The following is a 17838-nucleotide window of genomic DNA, read 5'->3' on the forward strand; positions in this document are numbered from 1 at the left end:
CCAATCTTGCTGCAAAATTTTTGCAAGAACAGAGCAGGGGCAAGCTTACATTTTGTACGATGCACAGGGAAAAACGCTCTCCGTAGTTCAACCGATGGCCGCTCCTACTGCTACGGGCGTACGGGACATGTATTGTTTGTTTTTATGTTATGACTTGCTTGGGCGCTCGTGCTCGGCTGTACGCGGAGCCGTGACGTCATGTGTAAAACAAAACAAAATAGAGGAGCTATTTCCTGTGTGCGATCGTTTCTCGCAGTAGTCTTTGGTTGAATTGTGTGTATTTAATATTGTTTGCCGTTTTGTGGTTTGTGAGGAGCACATTGGCTTTATTAACGTGAGTACACAGTCTTTCAAATTAGGCTTTGTGTTTTTAAACTAGCGCATTGACTAGTGTTTCTGTGTTCCACTAATTCAGCTCACGAAACACACGTACCAGTTAAAGGAGGAAAGTGAAACTGTTCGGAACAATGTATACTCGGCCTTTTTTTGGGAAACTGTTACAAAGTTTTAATTCCACTGGCCATATGACCAATGTGGTGTACACTCTTTACCGCGCATTTGACCCAGTTTTGCGGTTGCTCGCGGATAATACGATCACATTGCGCTATCGATCTTCGCTTCAGGAAGCGTAGGTCGCGGAGTAGGTAGGGCTCGACGAAGCGAGTTTGCGTATGTTTCCACGCGTCTTATCGTATGACAGCCCCGGACACACGAATCCGCATGCTGATGTGACGATTGCAGGGCGGCGCTTTATTTCGTGTTATCTCGAATTTCGCCCACTCGTCAGTGTAGCTGGCGCCCGCTAAGCCTTGTTACGCGTATGTTTGGTTTTGCTTATTTTGTTTCCTTGTGTCGTGAATGGAAGGCGCTGGGACACGTTCGGACAGAGCGCTTCCGAAGCGAGTTATTCGCGGTTAGCCTTTTGTTCTCGCATCGTATGCTTAGCAGAAGCTTTCGGTGTACTCGATCGAATCACATGCGGTGTGTCTGCGATCTCGCGTCGTCGACGATATTTTTACGTGATCGACGAGCGTACTACGTACGCGCTGCTTCGTTATCGCGTGCTGTGCTGATAGCTGGCCTGTCCGACCTGTCGTACCGTTTCAGATGGCGCAGCTTAGACGTGTTTCCAACGGGGACATCTGACTAGCAGCTATGTTCGTTTAGCCGAGGAGCAATATGTCCAGCTCGGACACCGACCCAACGGACGGCTGCCGCTCTCCGGAAGCCGAGTCCAGCCAAGGTGATGCCGAAGGCTCGACCTCGGCTGCTACGCAAACCGAGGAGAAAACGCCGGGCGTGCGTCAGAAGCTGCGGACCCTGACATTCGGCCGTCGCCGCAAGAACGCATCCGGCTCGACGTCCGCAGCGGGCCCATCTAAGGAACAGCCGTCCCGCGAGTGCAAGCCGAGGAAAGGCGGCAGCAGCTGGGGTTTCAAGCTTGGATGTAGATCGCGCCGCACGTCGTCGGCGGCGGATCCCGTTGCGAGCGACCATCCTACGGGCTGCCCGATATGCATATGCACCGGTTACCGTCGCACCGAAGAGCGCAGCGTCGATCCCGATGTCAGCGTGAGGGTCACACCACCGCGCAGTCACAGCAAGTTTGCCTGCGGCTCGGACGGCAAGTATCGGGGCGACGAATACCAGGTGGACGACTGGGATGAGCGAGCTCGCAAGGAGCGAGCCCGCGAGATCGAAGAAGGCGTCGACCCGCCTCCGGGATTCCGCAGCGACGGACGGCCGTCGACGTCCTCCTCCTCCTCCTCCTCTGAAGAACAGCCGAGGGCTCAAGTGCCTTCGCCCCAACCTCTTCAGCAACAGCTTCCGGAGCTCGCGCTCGCGCTGCGCAACCAGCTGAGCTTGTCCAGCGGTCCCGAGAGCCTCTCCGTGCCGTGGGAGGTTCTGAGCCAGATATGGGACGTGGCCCCGCAAGTGCACACCCAGGTGGACTACATGCACTGCCTGGTGCCCGACCTGCTGGGCATCACCGCGTGCGGCTTCTACTGGGGAAAGATGGACCGGTACGAGGCTGAACGCCTGCTCGAGAACAAGCCCGAGGGCACGTTTCTGCTCAGGGACTCCGCGCAGGAGGAGTACCTCTTCTCGGTGAGCTTTCGACGGTACGGCCGCTCGCTGCACGCGCGCGTCGAGCAGTGGAACCACCGGTTCAGTTTTGACTCTCACGACCCGGGGGTGTTCTCGTCGCGCACCGTGTGCGGCCTGGTGGAGCACTACAAGGATCCCTCGTGCTGCATGTACTTTGAGCCCATGCTCACCCGTCCCCTGCACCGAACTTTTGTGTTCCCGCTGCAGCACCTGGCCCGTGCGGTCATCTGCTCGTGCATCGCCTACGACGGTGCCGCCAAGCTGCCACTGCCCCGGAGCCTCAAGAGCTACCTGCGGGAGTATCACTACAAGCAGAGGGTCCGTGTGCGCCAGATTGAGGACGGCGGCACTACGGTGCAGGACTTTGGGCCGGGCACTAGCCGGGGATACGGGCTGCTCGGTGCCTCTGCCCTCAATGGTTGCCACATAGGCCCGGACATTGGTTGACGTGTGTCGTTGGCGTACGAGTTTGTTCAACTGCCCCTCTGAATTTGAAGGTCCAGATGATGTCGTACTAGTTGAGTTCAGCCAGTCACTGTTGCAGGTGGCCATTGCTTCATTGATAATGCAAATGTTGCTGAGAAAGCGAGCACTTACCTCGCGTGACAAGACTGCTTGTTTTGAAGATCTGTTACCATGCAACAGCTCATGCAAACCCTTTCGTGCCATCATGGTACTACTTAGGTGTACGAGCTATCGAACAATATTTTACATCTTCCACAGGTGCCTTGTCCGCAGTTGCAGGTGCCAAGTTTATGCTTCAGAATAGCAAGCTCCAGGTGAAAAAAAAAAAAGATATTCACATTTAGTTCAACTTATTCACATGTAAAAAACGTTATATAAGAATTCTGCTGTGAAATTGTGTGCAAAGTGTGTTAGAAAAGAAAGAAACCATGTGAAGGTGGATACGTTAAATGACACTTTCAGTATGTGGTTGTGTACAGGGTTCTTTTGTTGCCGCCAGTTCATAGCTGGCAAGCTTCTTAAATTCTTGGGTGCATATAAGGTACACTGCAGTTGACGTTATACACATAGTGTACTTACAGGTGTTTCAAATATTATGCACTGAGCTTTTAAAAAATATTGGTCATTTTATGTGAACAATACCATGCACAAATTGGGTACGTTCTTTTCCTGTGTTGGTTGCGGTGCCAGTGCAATATAGTTCCACCAGTGCTGGTGCAGTGCATACGTGTTGCCGTTTGAGAACAAGCCCAATTATAAATCAAGTGCTTAGTTGCAGGCTTTGTAGTCTGCTTGGTTGAATTCTTCACTGGCCTGGTGCATGCGCCAATTCTCTCAATTTGCCGCAAGCTTCTCGTGTTGTCAGGCAATTTCTAAAACAATTTTATGGGGCTGAGCCATGAACGACGTTGCTTGCTCAATGTGACAGCACGGACCATCGAGCAAATCCAACAGTAGCTGGAACACGCGCCATTCTAGTAGCGCTCGCAACAAATTTTATTGTGCCGGAGGTGGCTATTCCGTCTGTGTTGAAACATTGTCAGAGTTAGAGAGCATTTCCACGTCTTCTGGAAGTGCCTGCTGTTCCAGCAGACATCACCCAGGCAGTCCAATTGAGGCACGACGGTGCAATTGAGGGCTGTGGTGGGACATTCCGTGAACTGGTGCACGTAGTACAGTGGACCAAGCATGAATTGAACACGCCTATTGCTCACAGTCCGGTTTAAAATCTGCCAGTAATTTTTTTTTTGGTGGCAATCAAATATTTCATTATGTATAACTTATCCAACTCATGAATTCTAATTGTAAAGGTGTCAAGAAGCTGCAGATACTTATATGAAACATTGAATAGAGGTGTTTTCAGCGTAATTCTAATTGCGTGTTTATGTTTGCCTGCTGAAAAAAAAGAAAGCCCATGAAATGTGAGAAGTACTCAGCTGCACCAGAAAGCAGCACCCTAAGACAGGCCCACTGGGAGGTCTCCCAAAAGCTACAAAAAAGTGACTGCATGGATCATTGCTAATTCAGTGGGCGCTGGAGAACCTACCCCATTAGTAAGGTGTGTGAAAGATAAGTGTTGCTTATTCTTCCCGCAATGCACCAACTAGCGGTGCCTGTTTTGTACCAACATTAAGGCGACATGCACTCTTTTTTTTTTTTTTTCTCCCTCTTGCTTTTTAAGTGACTCCCAGCGAGCCAGTTTTAGGGCACTGTTTTCTGGTGCCAGTCTATGTGGAGCACAAAACCTTGCACTAATTGCCCAGCACTATTGCTGCGCGATAGTTCGGTGGTTAGCCCGCTCGACGTGCCAACGCACATTGCTTCATGGCATGGGCTCAAATCCTAGGAGAGACAGTTGTGAAGTAGCTTTATTTTTCTTCACGCTGTGGCGCTAGCGTTGCTGGGGATGGCAAGGCTGCCGGGTGTAGATCATCGTCAGCATAACAGAGTAGACACATGGATAAAACAGAAGGATGGGAATGGACAGATAAGGCAAACCCAGTTTCAAACACTTAATTGCTTTCAGTGAAAAAAAAAAATGCTGGTGGATTCTCAACTAGACTTTAAACAACACACATTGCACTTGGTTCTGTTCGCATCAAATGACATATTGTACTTGGTTCTGTTCGCATTAAATGATCAATTCTTTTTATAAAGCTCGGTGAATAATAGTTGGGACACCGTGTATAATTTTACATTGAGGTGCAGGATTTAATATTTCATAATTTTCATTTTCTGCATTCGTCTGCGCATAGTGCTGTTTGAGCTTTGGGAAATTTTACAGATCGACAGAATTGAAATCTGTATGGAACACACCATTTAAACTCCTGTTGGGCTTGAGGTGGTAACTGTCCATTCGCCAAGCTACGGTTCACTGTTCGTCACGAGTTTTGTGTGCAAAAAACATTTCTTTGTGGACAAAGCGAATGCATTAGCGTTACATCTGCTTGTTACCCTTCAGTCCCTCTTTATAAGCTGTGTCTTTTTTAATGCTGGTTGCGTAATACACCCTGTGTGTTTAATGGTGCACATAGAAGGGCTGAGCAACAGAGGACTGTTAAGAACATATGCACGAAAAAAAATGGTAACTGTAAGCTTGCTCATGCGTGTAGAGAGAAAATGTGCTTTGATTAATGTAAGTTTGGGTTATGGACCATACTGGTTAAATTTTTTTTTTTTTTTTTTGCGTTAACGTGATGTAGATTTCGTTCTAGCGAGGATGGTGTTATAGACATGTATTTTGCTTTGTGTCAGGCTTCACTTATCATAGGGGAGGGTGGAAGCTCCACTCAAGGCATCAATATGCGTAATAGGAGGTAGCTAAAATGTCGCTTTCTCTTGCTGCCGCACGTTACACTCTACATTTCATGTCATACAACAAAGGTGGTTTCTGCCAGACGCATACACGAGTGCCCATTGACTCGGACACTAAAAAGAAAACATTAATCTGTTTCGACTGATCAAGAGTTCTTTCAAAACTCCATTTTCATTATTTTTGAGATAGCAAGTTCTTTACAAGCAGAAAGAAAGAATGAAACTTTCATTTTTTTATTTTTTATTGCGACGAAACTAGTGATGCAGAACTATCGATAGCTAAATTGTTTTTGCGATAGTTTAGTCATTATCAAACTATTGATAGTGCAAAAACTACCGACAGTACAGTCCTTAGTGCGCTGTTGATATCGAAAATACTATTGAGCTCACTAACGCTTGTACTATTGACCGTGCAATATCGATAATGTACGATTGCACGATATGTGCCACACATGCACAATGCAACATAAACTTGATGACGTTTCCCTGTTCGCAATAGCATGAACAGAGTGTTACTGATGTTCAGCTATCACGAAATTGCTCGTAATATTTCTAGCCAAGAATTGTAAAACTATCAATCGTACTATCAGTAGTTTCATGGTGAAATATTAGAGTACTAGCTGGCGCTATCGATAGTGAATTTACCGGTAGTTTTGCATCACTAGCCGGAAACCCCAGCACTGCTGCGTGTGTGTGACATCGTCCATTTCTAAGTGTTTTTTTTTTTTTCCCCATATCTTGGCCGTCGCAGTACCCTAAAAGTTCTCAAAACTTTCTAAATTCAGTCTTTGGCGCCTTTAGGATACAGTGTAGTCTACCTTTAAACAACTAACTTGCCCAGATTAGACGCTGTCGAAATCCACGGCACCTCGGCGAGTTGGTGCGGGAACTTCAAAGCAGTGTTGCCACCTGTCTTTTGTTGCATTTTTTTTCTGGCTTATCAAGTGTCCTCTCATGGCAACATTGGCTTCTTTAATGTTGTAGAAAGCGCAATATACATTAATACAGCTCAACATATTTTTTCTCTTTAGTGTCTGTTAAGATTGGGGATGAAACGAATAATAGAGTGAGGGCCTGCTGTTGGTATGAACCATTTGCTCAGAGCTCTGTAATGTCCGCATTTTGTTTACCCGAGTTTTTGTTTTTAATCAGTGGTAGAAGAGCTAGCGTGACCCATTTTTGCTCATAACTGTCCATTTTAGAGTTGTTGCTAGCTCAACTACTTTGTTAGTGTATATGGTTAAGCAAGATTAGCAATGTGCCTGTTTTTATTTTGGTGTATGTTTGTATTCTGCTTGCATTTTGTAGAATGTGAGGTATGTTCAGCACGCTCAATATTGAGTGAAGCATGTGTGGCACAGCTAAGAGGAGGAATTGAATTCCAGCGAGAGCTGCGTCGTAGCGATATGCCGAGTACAAAAAATTGTTTTTTTGATACATGGTCCATTAGTGGAAGCAACATAGAATTGTTTTTAACAGTGGAAGCAATGTATTGCTTGGACGAAGAAAATGCAATTACCACAGTTCCACAATCGTGGAGCGAGCTGAAAAACAACAGGACGAGGATTTATCTGTACGCTTGTTATTTATTGTCCCGTTGTGTCTTGTACATTATGCAGTGCGTCTGAATACTTTTTACCCTCTGTAAATAGTGTAAGTAATGTCCTTAGCGCCCTGTCCAATCGTGTGTGCAGAATTGTTTCCCCGACATGTATTTCACTGCTCACACTCGTAGTTGTGCAAAATAAAAGTTAAAGCTACCATAGCATGTTCCCTGGTGCTGTACGACCAGCCGTGGTAGTGCAGTGGCTATAGTGTTTTGCTACCAAGCTCTTGGTTATGGGTTTGGGCTCTCTAACGCACTCCGACGAGAGTTGATTGCAAGAATGCTTGTTTAGCCTGCTTTGGGTGCATGGTAAAGAACATCACGTGATCAAAATTAATCTGGGACCCTCCACTAGGCGTGCCTCATAATTCTGTGGGCAGTTTTGGGAAATCAAGAGCACTTGTTTTCTGTTGTGTCGCTAATCAGTGGGCACATACACAGGTGTCCAGTAATGGCATCAGCCTAATATACAAGAAATTAAAGGAAATAAAGGAAGCCATTGGATATGATGTGCTATTCCATTAAGATTGAGGGTCAATGATCAATGACACGTCATATTGAATGCAAGTGGACACATTGTCCCAGTGCTGAATTAATGTTGGATATTATTTCACAAACATTTCCATAAAACTCGGATGGTGGATGGAGCCACCATCCCATTTCCTGTTCTCTCTGCCTATATATATATATATATATATATGCCAAATCTTTCCTCAGTATAGTAAGGTCCCCTTACTATACTGATGATAAGGTGTGGAATTCGCCTAGTATTAAAGGCCATCTCCTCAACAAATCTCTTCCAACAAAGCGGCTCGGATGAGCAATCAAATGACAGTTGCACCCTCACTGTTCATGTCCCCACACAGAATGAAGCCCACCATGCTCTACCCAGAATTGCGCTGAGCTTTGGCAATCAACATGGAATCCACGTGACATAAAATCAACTCATGTGACCCTCTCCATGATTCAATGCACATGTGCGGCCGGACAAAGATAGAAACACGCACAGTGCTTTTCCATCTCTGTTCTCGTCCGGTCACGCTTGGACATTGTATCATGATTCCAAACCGAATAGCCCGCCAACATGTTTTAGCCTCACCATAAAACTTGCCTCATCAACAATCTTGTTGCTCCATTTTTGCTTCTACCAGACAAATTGCATGGTCATGATGCCAAAAGAAAGAAAAGATTATGTTTTAATACTTGATGAAATTAAAGAAAAAAAAATGTTTTCATATAAAATTATAAGTACTGCCCAAGCCTGTCACAACTTACGGACATATTAAAACTTTTTAATTGCATAGTTAAAAGAATTTTCCGTTCTCTCTGCCCAAGCTGCATTTGCTTCAGTAGTAGTATAAACTTTATTTTGTCTGAGATGGAGTTTAGGGAGGAGGTGAGTGGGAGGGCTCGTCCTCGTTCTTCCTCAGGCAGCGGCCAGGCCTTGCGCTTTGGCGGCATCTTCGGCCATATGGACGACCCGGAGTTGGAGATCCAGGTCTGAGCTGAGCATTGCAGTCTCCTACTGCTCTAGGGTAGTGATGGGAAGGGGAGGCAATAAGCTACACTTATTTTTTTCAGTGCACTATCGCTATCACTAAGTTATGAGTGTTTCTGACTTCAAATTGCGGCATCTCACAAACATAAAAGCTCTCTTCCCCACATTTACTCCATTTATAATTCCACACACCTTATACATGTTATCCCACACATTATTTCACACGTTCTTTAAAGATGCTGCTGATATGCGCACTGTCAACGATAAGCTTTTTCTTGCACCGAAAAAGTTGTGCAGACCTATCGCACTGTTGGGATCGAGCTAGCTAGGTGATGCGAAGCACTGTGCAAGTGCATAAGCAATGCTTCAGGCTGCACTTGTGCACTTGTTTTCTGTTGTGTCGCTAATAAATGGGCACATACGCAGTTGCCCATTAATGGCATAAGCCAAACAGCAGAAATTTAAGGAAATAAAGGAAGCCGTTGGATATAATGTACTATTCCATTAAGATTGAGGTCTACGTGCTTGAGAGATACCTATGAGGCGACATTATATACGCAGGCTTTTTGTCGTGATTTGTTTTGTTAGGCAGAATAAAACATGCACTCACCTACACTTACACATTGTCAGCGAACATCCCATGCTGTATATACTCAACCTACTCTGCAAGAAACACTCGAACGAACTGAAAATTCTGGGGAAGAAGCAGGGGAAAGCTTCTGTGAGGGTCCTTGAAAACGGTAGACACGCTCGAGTACTGATCTGTTTGCACTAAAATTTAAGCCAGAAGATTTAACCTGTTCGTCACGAATGTCTGCCAGTAGTTGAATATCTTTGGCTACCAGCTAACAATATGTCATATGTGTACATTAAGACTGAAAGGCAACCATTATCTAGAGACTTAAATTTGAACATATGAAATTTGAGATATGAGTTGTGTAGTCTTCAATTTTTTTTTTTTTTTTTTTTTTTTTTTTCATGTTCAACAGTTTAGTATTTGAAATAGTCGCATCATTTCTGACAGAACATACAGATCAGCAACAATTGTTGCAGCCTACGTAGAAAGAGTATATGAACCATATGGGAACGACATACTTTCAGAACAAGGTGCCAACAAACATTGAAAAGCAAAGACCGGTGCCGTTGCTTGTCTGCTTTTCTACCTCTGTTGGTGTCTTGTTCTGGAATGTATGCCAACTTTTTCAAGTTACGGTTCCTTATATGGTAGTGGTGCAACCTGCACAAGGATTTACGCACATTAATTCTGTCTGCGTGGTATCAGAGAAAGAAGTTTCGGAGTGTTTTAAGACATAGCCTTTTATCGTTTTTCTGGTGGCGCAATGTTCAGGTTTTCCGAAACTCCTGGTCAAATACAAACAAGTTCACGTGGCCTCGTGTTCTGGATTCAGCGACGATTTAATTTTGCGAGTAGCGAAGAAAACAGTGTGAGCAGAGCTGCACGTACAGAGAAGTGTGGATCAAAGTGATGCATTTTTTGATGCTTCAATACATTTGATGAGAACGTGATCAATCATCGAGACGGATTGAACCACATTCAAGAAATAATTACAGAATATTCTATCCCACATGCGAGGAAAACGAATGCGTGAAAATAAAAGAAACATTCTAAAGGAAGAGGAGGGAGCTCGGGGCACGAGCAGACCAGCGCGAAGGTAAGCGAGGGATCACGGCAGCTGAGGATGCCGCCCACTTGGGGAAGACCGTCATCGTCTGCTCTTTAAAGTTTATATCTTTTTCCTCTCCGAGTAAGAGCTGTGTGAAAGACCGCCTATATGTCCACTCGGCGAGACATCTACGCCAAACCCGAAGGCAGAGATAAAGAAAGCTCTTCGGAGGGATAGAACACGCTTTTGTAAACTCTATTTTTCTTGAACAATAACGATTCTCGAAGGCCATGATTTTGGGTGCTTCAAGCGCCAGAAAAACACCATTGCTTACAGTACGTTTGACTAGTTTATTGCGCAAGGTCGGGGCAACCTAAACCTAATATACAGCACATTTTGTCTATATATTTAATTTGATTGCCCCGTCATTGCAATAAATAAATAAATAAATAAAATTTTAAGAAGCAGCAGAACATGGTTCGTTAGTTTCGTGCCTGGTGTCGTTTCCGCTTTCCTGCAGTTCTAAAAGCATGGCCTTCGAGAGTAGCTTTTTGAGATTGATGGCAATTTTTGTTGGGGAACGAGGTCAGCCTCAAAGCAGCTTTTTCGTAGACACGTGTAGTAAAAAAAGCCGTGCAATCTTAAGGCCTTATTTTCTAAAATGCAATTTAGCACCACAAATACGTCATTATTGCCATGTTCTGGGTAGTGAAAGCGTCATTTTTGTTGTTGGTCTGGCAACCAATCAAGTGTCCTTTCTTCTTTTTTTGCTTTTTTTAGGTTGCCATATAAGCCGTCGTTTTTTGGCGGCGACCATCACTGATCCGGTGAAGTCCGTTGTGTTGTGTACGGTAGTCGTCGAAGAGTAAGCAAACATGTCTGGTCGCGGCAAGGGCGGAAAGGCGAAGGCGAAGGGAAAGTCCAGGTCTTCACGGGCCGGTCTCCAGTTTCCCGTAGGCCGAATCCACCGACTTCTGCGCAAGGGCAACTACAGTGAGCGGGTGGGTGCCGGCGCCCCGGTCTACTTGGCAGCCGTGTTGGAGTACCTGGCCGCCGAGGTGCTGGAATTGGCGGGAAACGCTGCCCGCGACAACAAGAAGACGCGCATCATCCCACGTCACCTGCAACTGGCCATTCGCAACGATGAGGAGCTCAACAAGCTGCTCTCGGGCGTCACCATCTCGCAAGGCGGTGTTCTGCCTAACATTCAGGCCGTCCTGCTGCCCAAGAAGACCGGCCAGACCAGCACAGCCGGCAAACCCGGCAAGAAAGGCGGTTCCAGCCAGGAGTTTTGAGGACATTTTGCTGTTCACTTAGTCGCCGCATTCCTCTTGTTAAGCCACCCCGGCCGGTCAGCGGCTCGGAATGTCGCGCATTGTTTCATCTGTTCATGTTCATGCGTGTGTTCAGAACAACTGCAGTCATGTTGCTTTGTCGTTAGGCTTAGGTCTGGCTTATTCTGTAGCATCACTCGTGCATTTGCTTTTTATTTCGCCCTGTACTGTCGTACCTTCCCATTGTCATCGTGGTACTTCCTCACGGAACCCTGTAAAATCTTATCAAATGAAAAGGTCATCATTGAAGTGAAAAATAAAGCACTTTGAACTGCTACTCTTGTGGAATTCTTATTTTGGTGTTGCCGTACCGCGCGGCAAAATGCCGTTGCGTGGTTGGTGGTAACAAATGCCCGTAGTAATATCTGGCGTTATCTGGCGTTGGACTGTCAACAGTAGTACGTCAACTCCCGTTGACATTCAATTTTCATATAAGCAAGCAAAGGATGAAGGCATTCGCTTAAATCGGTACTCAATTCTGTATGCAAAAAGCTAAAGTGGCACTTCTGCGGAATCGCAATTTCAGAATTTTGTCAGCTGACGCACTGGAGTGCTCGGCTCCATTTAATTGAAACTACTGAATGCGCATAATGAAAATTTGTTGCAAATAAAAAATCAAAATGGCTGCTTAACTTCGCGCCATTTCTTGCCATTTCTACATCTTTGCCTTTCAAATTCAAAACGTCAGTACTCGCTCCTCTTCCTTTTGATAGTTTCTTTTATTTCCACGCATTCGTTTTCCTCGCATCTGGGACAGAATATTCTCTAATTATTTCTTGTTTGTGGTTCAATCCGTTCAATGCTTCAATCTTTGTACGCTAGAGGGCTTGGACAACGCGTGCGCCGGAGTGGCCACAGGTGACCGGAGATTATTTGTTCGTCTTCGGTCCTTCCCACTAAAAAAATACTTTCCCATGGTTGAGATGAGTGTTATGGTGTCTAAAACAGCGCTTAGCGTTGCTGCCGGTGTTTGTGGCACACTGTTTATAGGGTACTGTATTTATTTCGACCGAAAGCGCCGAAGTGACCCACTCTTCAAGCAAAAGCTGAAGGAACGTAAGTTGTCTTGTGTGAAACGACGTCCTTAAACAAGTGCAGCACATTGTTATTGTACTGAGTCAAGTGTTCGTAAGGGCCTAAAGGTCATTTCAGTTCAGCTGCTTACTGTCTCGTGACCGCCGGTGTGCCCGGATATTGCACGTGGGATTAGTTGCTTGCCCTGACCGGAGTTGCAAGTCGAACGGCGAGGTACACGCCTCGGTAAATTCCACGCTATTTCGCACATTGCAGGACGCGCCAAGGCTCAGCAACAGAAAGAGCAAGCACGCAGTGGTTCTGGCAAGGTAAGAAATCGTGACAGTGGATTGTGTCTTTGCCCGTTTTTGCCATAACACACCTAACTGGTACGTAGTTGCCGGACCTGAAGGACTATGACGCAGTACAGAAGTTCTTCATCCACGAGGTCCAGATGGGCGAAGAGCTGCTGGCACAAGGTAAGATTTTGTCTGGCGAAGTTTGGCTGATTTTGAGCGCATGATGAGTTCCACTTTCCTAAATGTAAGGCGATACACACGTCATTGAGTGTGGAAACGGCGAAACACGGAGACGCATAATTGACCTACAGAACGATGTGCTTCCAGCTGCGGTTTTATCGAAACAGCAACTGCGACGTCATAACCACTTGTACCACCAGCAAAACATTACCTTGCAGAATGCTATTTATCCTGGAGGACTGCGGGAGCTGCACTTACACACATGACCCCTGCATGATTGATAAATGTAATTTCCCTCTCCAGTGTACCCTAGGATTTTCTCAAACTTTTCTAAATAGCATGCATTGGCACTTCATACAATGGTCGAACTAGATGTCCACTGGACTGATTCTTCAGGTTCGAGTTATGCTCACATGCACCTTCATTATAACACTGGCTTATTTGCCCCCATGTTTACTTTTTTTTTTTTTTTTGAACTGAAGAATCTGGTATAATGCGCCTTTCTTGCAGCCGGTGTATCATACCTCACGATTCCTTGAACACTAAATTTCCTCCCGTTTACTGATCATTAGGCAAATATTTTACGCCCTGCGTAAGGTGCTGTAAAAGCTACACTCACATTATACATTCTTTGACCGTTGTCAAATATTCCTTCCGTTGGCACCTACTCTGTCAACTGTAGTAGCCCACCAATTATCTGCCGTACACATTTCATGACCTGCCTAATCTCCTTTTTAGTCTCAGCTAGCAACTCGTGTTTTCTAACCCGTACTGTTATTTTCCTGGCTCGTACACCTGTAGTTTTTCATTCCGTCTCTCATTGTGCTGCCCTTAGCTTCATTGGTGTAGGGAAAAAGTGACTTGTGATGACACACATTGATGATGATGATTCCGTCTCATTGTGCAGTCTTTGGTATAGGGCAGAAGTGACTTGTGATGACACACACTGGATGGATGGATGGATGGATGAGGCTGAACCCTTTAAATCGCTTGGTGGAACACGCCACCTAGCCATGACTATTAACATATTTTGTACTTTGTGATGGGTGAAATTTCACCCCTGCCTTGATTTTAGCCACCAGTCAGATAACCTCCGTTTTGTGATTTCTACCCGCTTAAAGTCTATTTCGCCTGCCCTCTCGTGGCCTCTGTTGTCTCTATGTGCTGGCCTTTGCTTTTCTGCAGGTGACATTGAGAACGGTGTGGAGCACCTGAGCAGTGCAGTGGCCGTCTGTGGCCAGCCCCAGCAGCTGCTGCAGGTGCTGCAGCAGACTCTGCCTCCCCAGGTGTTCCACCTGCTCCTGCAGCGCCTACCTGTTGTCTCGCAGGTCAGTGACGTGGGCCCCACCGCTCATTGTACGTCACTCTAATTGGGTATGACGTCACAAACTTTTTCGTTATGCTTCCAACACGGTGGCCTCGGTGTCAATCGCGCCTAGCGATGGGTCTCCATCGCGAGAACGAGCATTTAGGCACTCTTTCGAAGCGAATTACAATATATTTTAAACGTTTGCTGTGTCCAGCACTTCACGTGAGTGTCCTTGCATACAGAGGAAGCCTGCGAAAATAGCCTCAAAATTTGGTGTCTCAACCCCTTTAAAGATCACCGCCAAGCGGGAAAAATTCGCACTGCTTAGAAAACTAAAATATAGTTCTCCTTCGCGTCCGATAGCACAGTGTGTTCATGAGCGGCGCAGAAGGTCTCGAAAGGGATGTTTCAAACCATCGATAGCGGGCTAACGATGCCCAGTGGGCGCAGTACGAAAATAGTTAAGGCACTCGGGCACTTTCCCAAGGCATAAGCACCTGAAAAACTAATTAGCATTCATCAAGTTAGTAGGGACCACCACTTTTCATAGATTTATTGTATCCATACAGGGTGGCAGCACTTGCTGGGCCACAAAGAGTTGAAAAATTGGTGCATTTTTCAAACATACAAATGGCGCCGTGAATATACGGCAACGACCATTTGGGACTTGTTTGCGGCACCGTATATTTACGGCAGTGAGCCTCCAAGGGTTGACCTGTAAATAAAAATAATAATGAACGAGCAAAATATACTTCCTTACGGAAAATACAGCAAAAAATTAGTCTATGTGAAAAAACGCCCACAAGAAAAGCAACATATTTCTGTTGTAAACACTGTAAGCGATGAAGCATGTTAGTTGTATAAGAAAATTGGACAATGAAGGCAAAGAAAGCATAGGAAGTGAGCTAGGTTCAAAGCCTCAAATTTCAACTTTTCGCGGAAGATGACCCTTGCGCCTTGCTTATGTGACTTTCTCCCACGGTGTGCAGCGCCTGGCAGACAGTGCCGGAGGACCCCCACTGGTTGAAGACGACGTTGAGTAAGCGGCGCCAGCACCTCAAGGCCGCACCTGTTGCCGACCGGCCGCTCGTGTTCAACACTAATCAGAAGAGTGTTAAACACTAATTAAGCTTGGCAGTCCAAATGCTTGGTTCCAGGCATCTCCTTTGCTGATTTGTATTGCCGTTTGGGAACCATTCCGTCGTTTATTTTTCTGTTGTTTCTGAAATCTCTGCTTCCTGAGGTGCGTAAGCAAAAAATTATGGCGTTGACGATAGGCAATAAAACTAGCTGCCTTGTAAAGCTGCTGCCAGCTGCTTTCGAAATAAGAAAATTGGAGGCGAGAACCATGGTAAACATTCACTGGTCATACATATTGCTTGGCAGAACATGCACCTTCCTGTCGACGCAGCATATTAGTCTGCATGGCCAAGTGATTGTTGGTGGAGAACACTGGCCTGAAAGGCGCCAATGTATGATTTCTGCCATCTCAGCAAGAGAAATGCCATGTTTTGCTTTAGAAAGACTAGTTTCAAATTTTGCTCAATCTATAAAGCTAAGTCAAAAGCCAAGTTTGTCTCATGAGCTGCGATGTGCATCTTGTCAGGTTGTGCTTGCAGATCATCTTCACGAGAACTGCTGCATCACGCTTTGTAATGCTCTGTTTTTCCTGGGTATGCTTATGCATGCTAAACTGTTGTGTTAGTTTCTGTAACCAAGTGGGGCAGAGCATTATTTTTGTTTGCCCCCTCTGACTGTGTTAGGTAATTGTTGTTGAAGAGAAACGTAAGTGAAATGTTACCGTAACAAGTGTTGCAAGCATCTGCCATAGATACGAGAGGGCTTAAAGCTCGTCAGACTGTTGTGTAGAACCTGAAGAAGCTTATTTACTTTTGGCCACTCTGAAGCAGCCTGGTGAGACTTGTATTATATCCTGTGCACGGGGCACTTTTGATCCCAATCGGGCTTAATCGCAGTCGAAAGTGCCCCCTTTGAAGGGGTATAAGCATCCTACCATAATGGGGAAGTGTCGCATTAAAAAGCACACTCATTTGCTGATTAGTCAGTCAGAGGCAAGGACCACGTGTACTGACAAGGTAGCAATGTCTTTCTGTGCAGTAGGGCTATGAGCACTGGCAATATGTACTTGACTAAACAGTGTCAGTGAAAACTCGAGTTGTCTCGCCCACGACATAGTATGCAAGGAACTACTCTGCACCAACTGGACCATCTTGCAGCATTGGCAAACATAGCAGCAATTGCCATGATTGATGGCGTAACCCTGGCAAGATGGGGTCTGTAGGTATGACTTGATCATCTCTGGCTCTTTCTTGTGGCATCTCTGAGTTAATGAATTTACCTGTTGTGTGAAATTTGCTAAGAGAAAGTTGTAAAAAAAAGCTGACTGGAGAACTGACTTGTTATTATTGCTAACATACCATCACGCAAGACCAAAAAACACCTGCTCTCCTAAATCATTCACACCTCTGTTCTGCTGTAAGAGCCTCTCTGCTAGCTCTTTTCTGTGCACTGAATTCACCACACATTTGCTCATACGTGGAACAGTGCTGGCGAACTGTGTGCAAGTTACAGACACTGCATAAGACAAGGATTAACACAACTGCTAACTTTTGGTCTGTGCTTCCCATCCCTTCCCATTTTATTTTCTTTCCCTTTCACATTATAAATCTGAACATGTTGTACAAGCAAGGCCAGATCTCTATCTTCATCAGATCAAAATATTTTCAAGACAGTGGTTGCTACCAAATAAAACTAGATCCAACTTTTACTGGTGGTGTTCTGTCTCCTGCTCATTCCTTCAGGTTTTCTTGTCGTCACCAGAATGTGGATTGTGGGTGCTTTTCTCGCAGCAGGTCATACTTGACACGTTGCAACAGCTAGTTTCTGTTTTATGTTGCATCATGGTCAAATCACTTTACAACTGACGGTGGCATTTATTGCTGCGGAATTATGCATGCATGGTTTTGTGATACTTGCAACAGTGAATTGAATGTGCCATTCAGAAAAATTATTTTCTAAAAATTAACGTTCAGCAGAAACCATGTTGCTTTCACACTTTCCGAACATGCTGGTCATTAACTGGTGAGCCACGTGTCCAGGTGCTTACCAATTTGGTGCGTTTATTTATTGGGGTCATAAATGTGGCCTGGCTTTCCATTCAGGCTCTCTGTTTTGTTTATACTAGTTAACTCTTCTGTCAGCTGCTGCCGGCTTTTTGTAAAGCACTAGGCACTGATTTTTTAAATTACTGGCTGTATCTAGCAGCTATGGACACCGCTTAAAAAGGTATAGCAGCGTTGTGTGCTTACACAAAAGTTGGTCTGCCAGCTTTACATTGAATAGACTAAGCCAATGGCTACACTGTGCTCCATTGAAGTGTTTCTGTTTTAACTGAATTATCTATACATTATCTATATTATACATAGCTGCATTATCTATACTCCATTTCAGACATCAGGTGTAACGCTGCATAGGCTAGAGATATTTCTTTCAGTGGTCGCATCCACACTTGGAAATAGTTCGATATTCTTGATCGCGATTCTGCAAAACTGTTCTTTATATACG

At 45.3% G+C, this 17838-nt stretch overlaps 2 protein-coding genes across 2 annotated transcripts; both read left to right on the forward strand.

The window, feature by feature from the left end:
* The first annotated feature begins 178 nt into the window (after positions 1 to 178).
* Positions 179 to 17041, forward strand: LOC119457629 (suppressor of cytokine signaling 5). Its single transcript, XM_037719262.2, has 5 exons — positions 179 to 334; positions 1108 to 2463; positions 12914 to 12944; positions 14130 to 14272; positions 15243 to 17041. The coding sequence occupies exons 2-5, from the start codon at positions 1180 to 1182 to the stop codon at positions 15294 to 15296; spliced, it is 1512 nt and encodes a 503-aa protein (XP_037575190.1). The 5' UTR covers positions 179 to 334; positions 1108 to 1179; the 3' UTR covers positions 15297 to 17041.
* LOC119457628 (histone H2A) lies at positions 10918 to 11728 on the forward strand. The gene has a single exon (XM_037719261.2). The coding sequence runs from the start codon at positions 10993 to 10995 to the stop codon at positions 11410 to 11412; it is 420 nt and encodes a 139-aa protein (XP_037575189.1). The 5' UTR covers positions 10918 to 10992; the 3' UTR covers positions 11413 to 11728.
* Positions 17042 to 17838: the final 797 nt, after the last annotated feature.

The sequence above is a fragment of the Dermacentor silvarum genome, chromosome 7 (assembly GCF_013339745.2).
Source record: "Dermacentor silvarum isolate Dsil-2018 chromosome 7, BIME_Dsil_1.4, whole genome shotgun sequence".
NCBI classification, from domain to species: domain Eukaryota; kingdom Metazoa; phylum Arthropoda; class Arachnida; order Ixodida; family Ixodidae; genus Dermacentor; species Dermacentor silvarum.

Excerpts from the sequence above, each read along its gene's own strand:
- LOC119457629 (XM_037719262.2), top strand. The coding sequence starts at position 1,180 with ATGTCCAGCTCGGACACCGACCCAACGGACGGCTGCCGCTCTCCGGAA. Across the intron at positions 2,464-12,913 it reads TTGAGGACGGCGGCACTACG|GTCCAGATGGGCGAAGAGCT; the intron begins GTGCAGGACTTT and ends TTCATCCACGAG. Across the intron at positions 12,945-14,129 it reads CGAAGAGCTGCTGGCACAAG|GTGACATTGAGAACGGTGTG; the intron begins GTAAGATTTTGT and ends GCTTTTCTGCAG.
- LOC119457628 (XM_037719261.2), top strand. The coding sequence starts at position 10,993 with ATGTCTGGTCGCGGCAAGGGCGGAAAGGCGAAGGCGAAGGGAAAGTCC.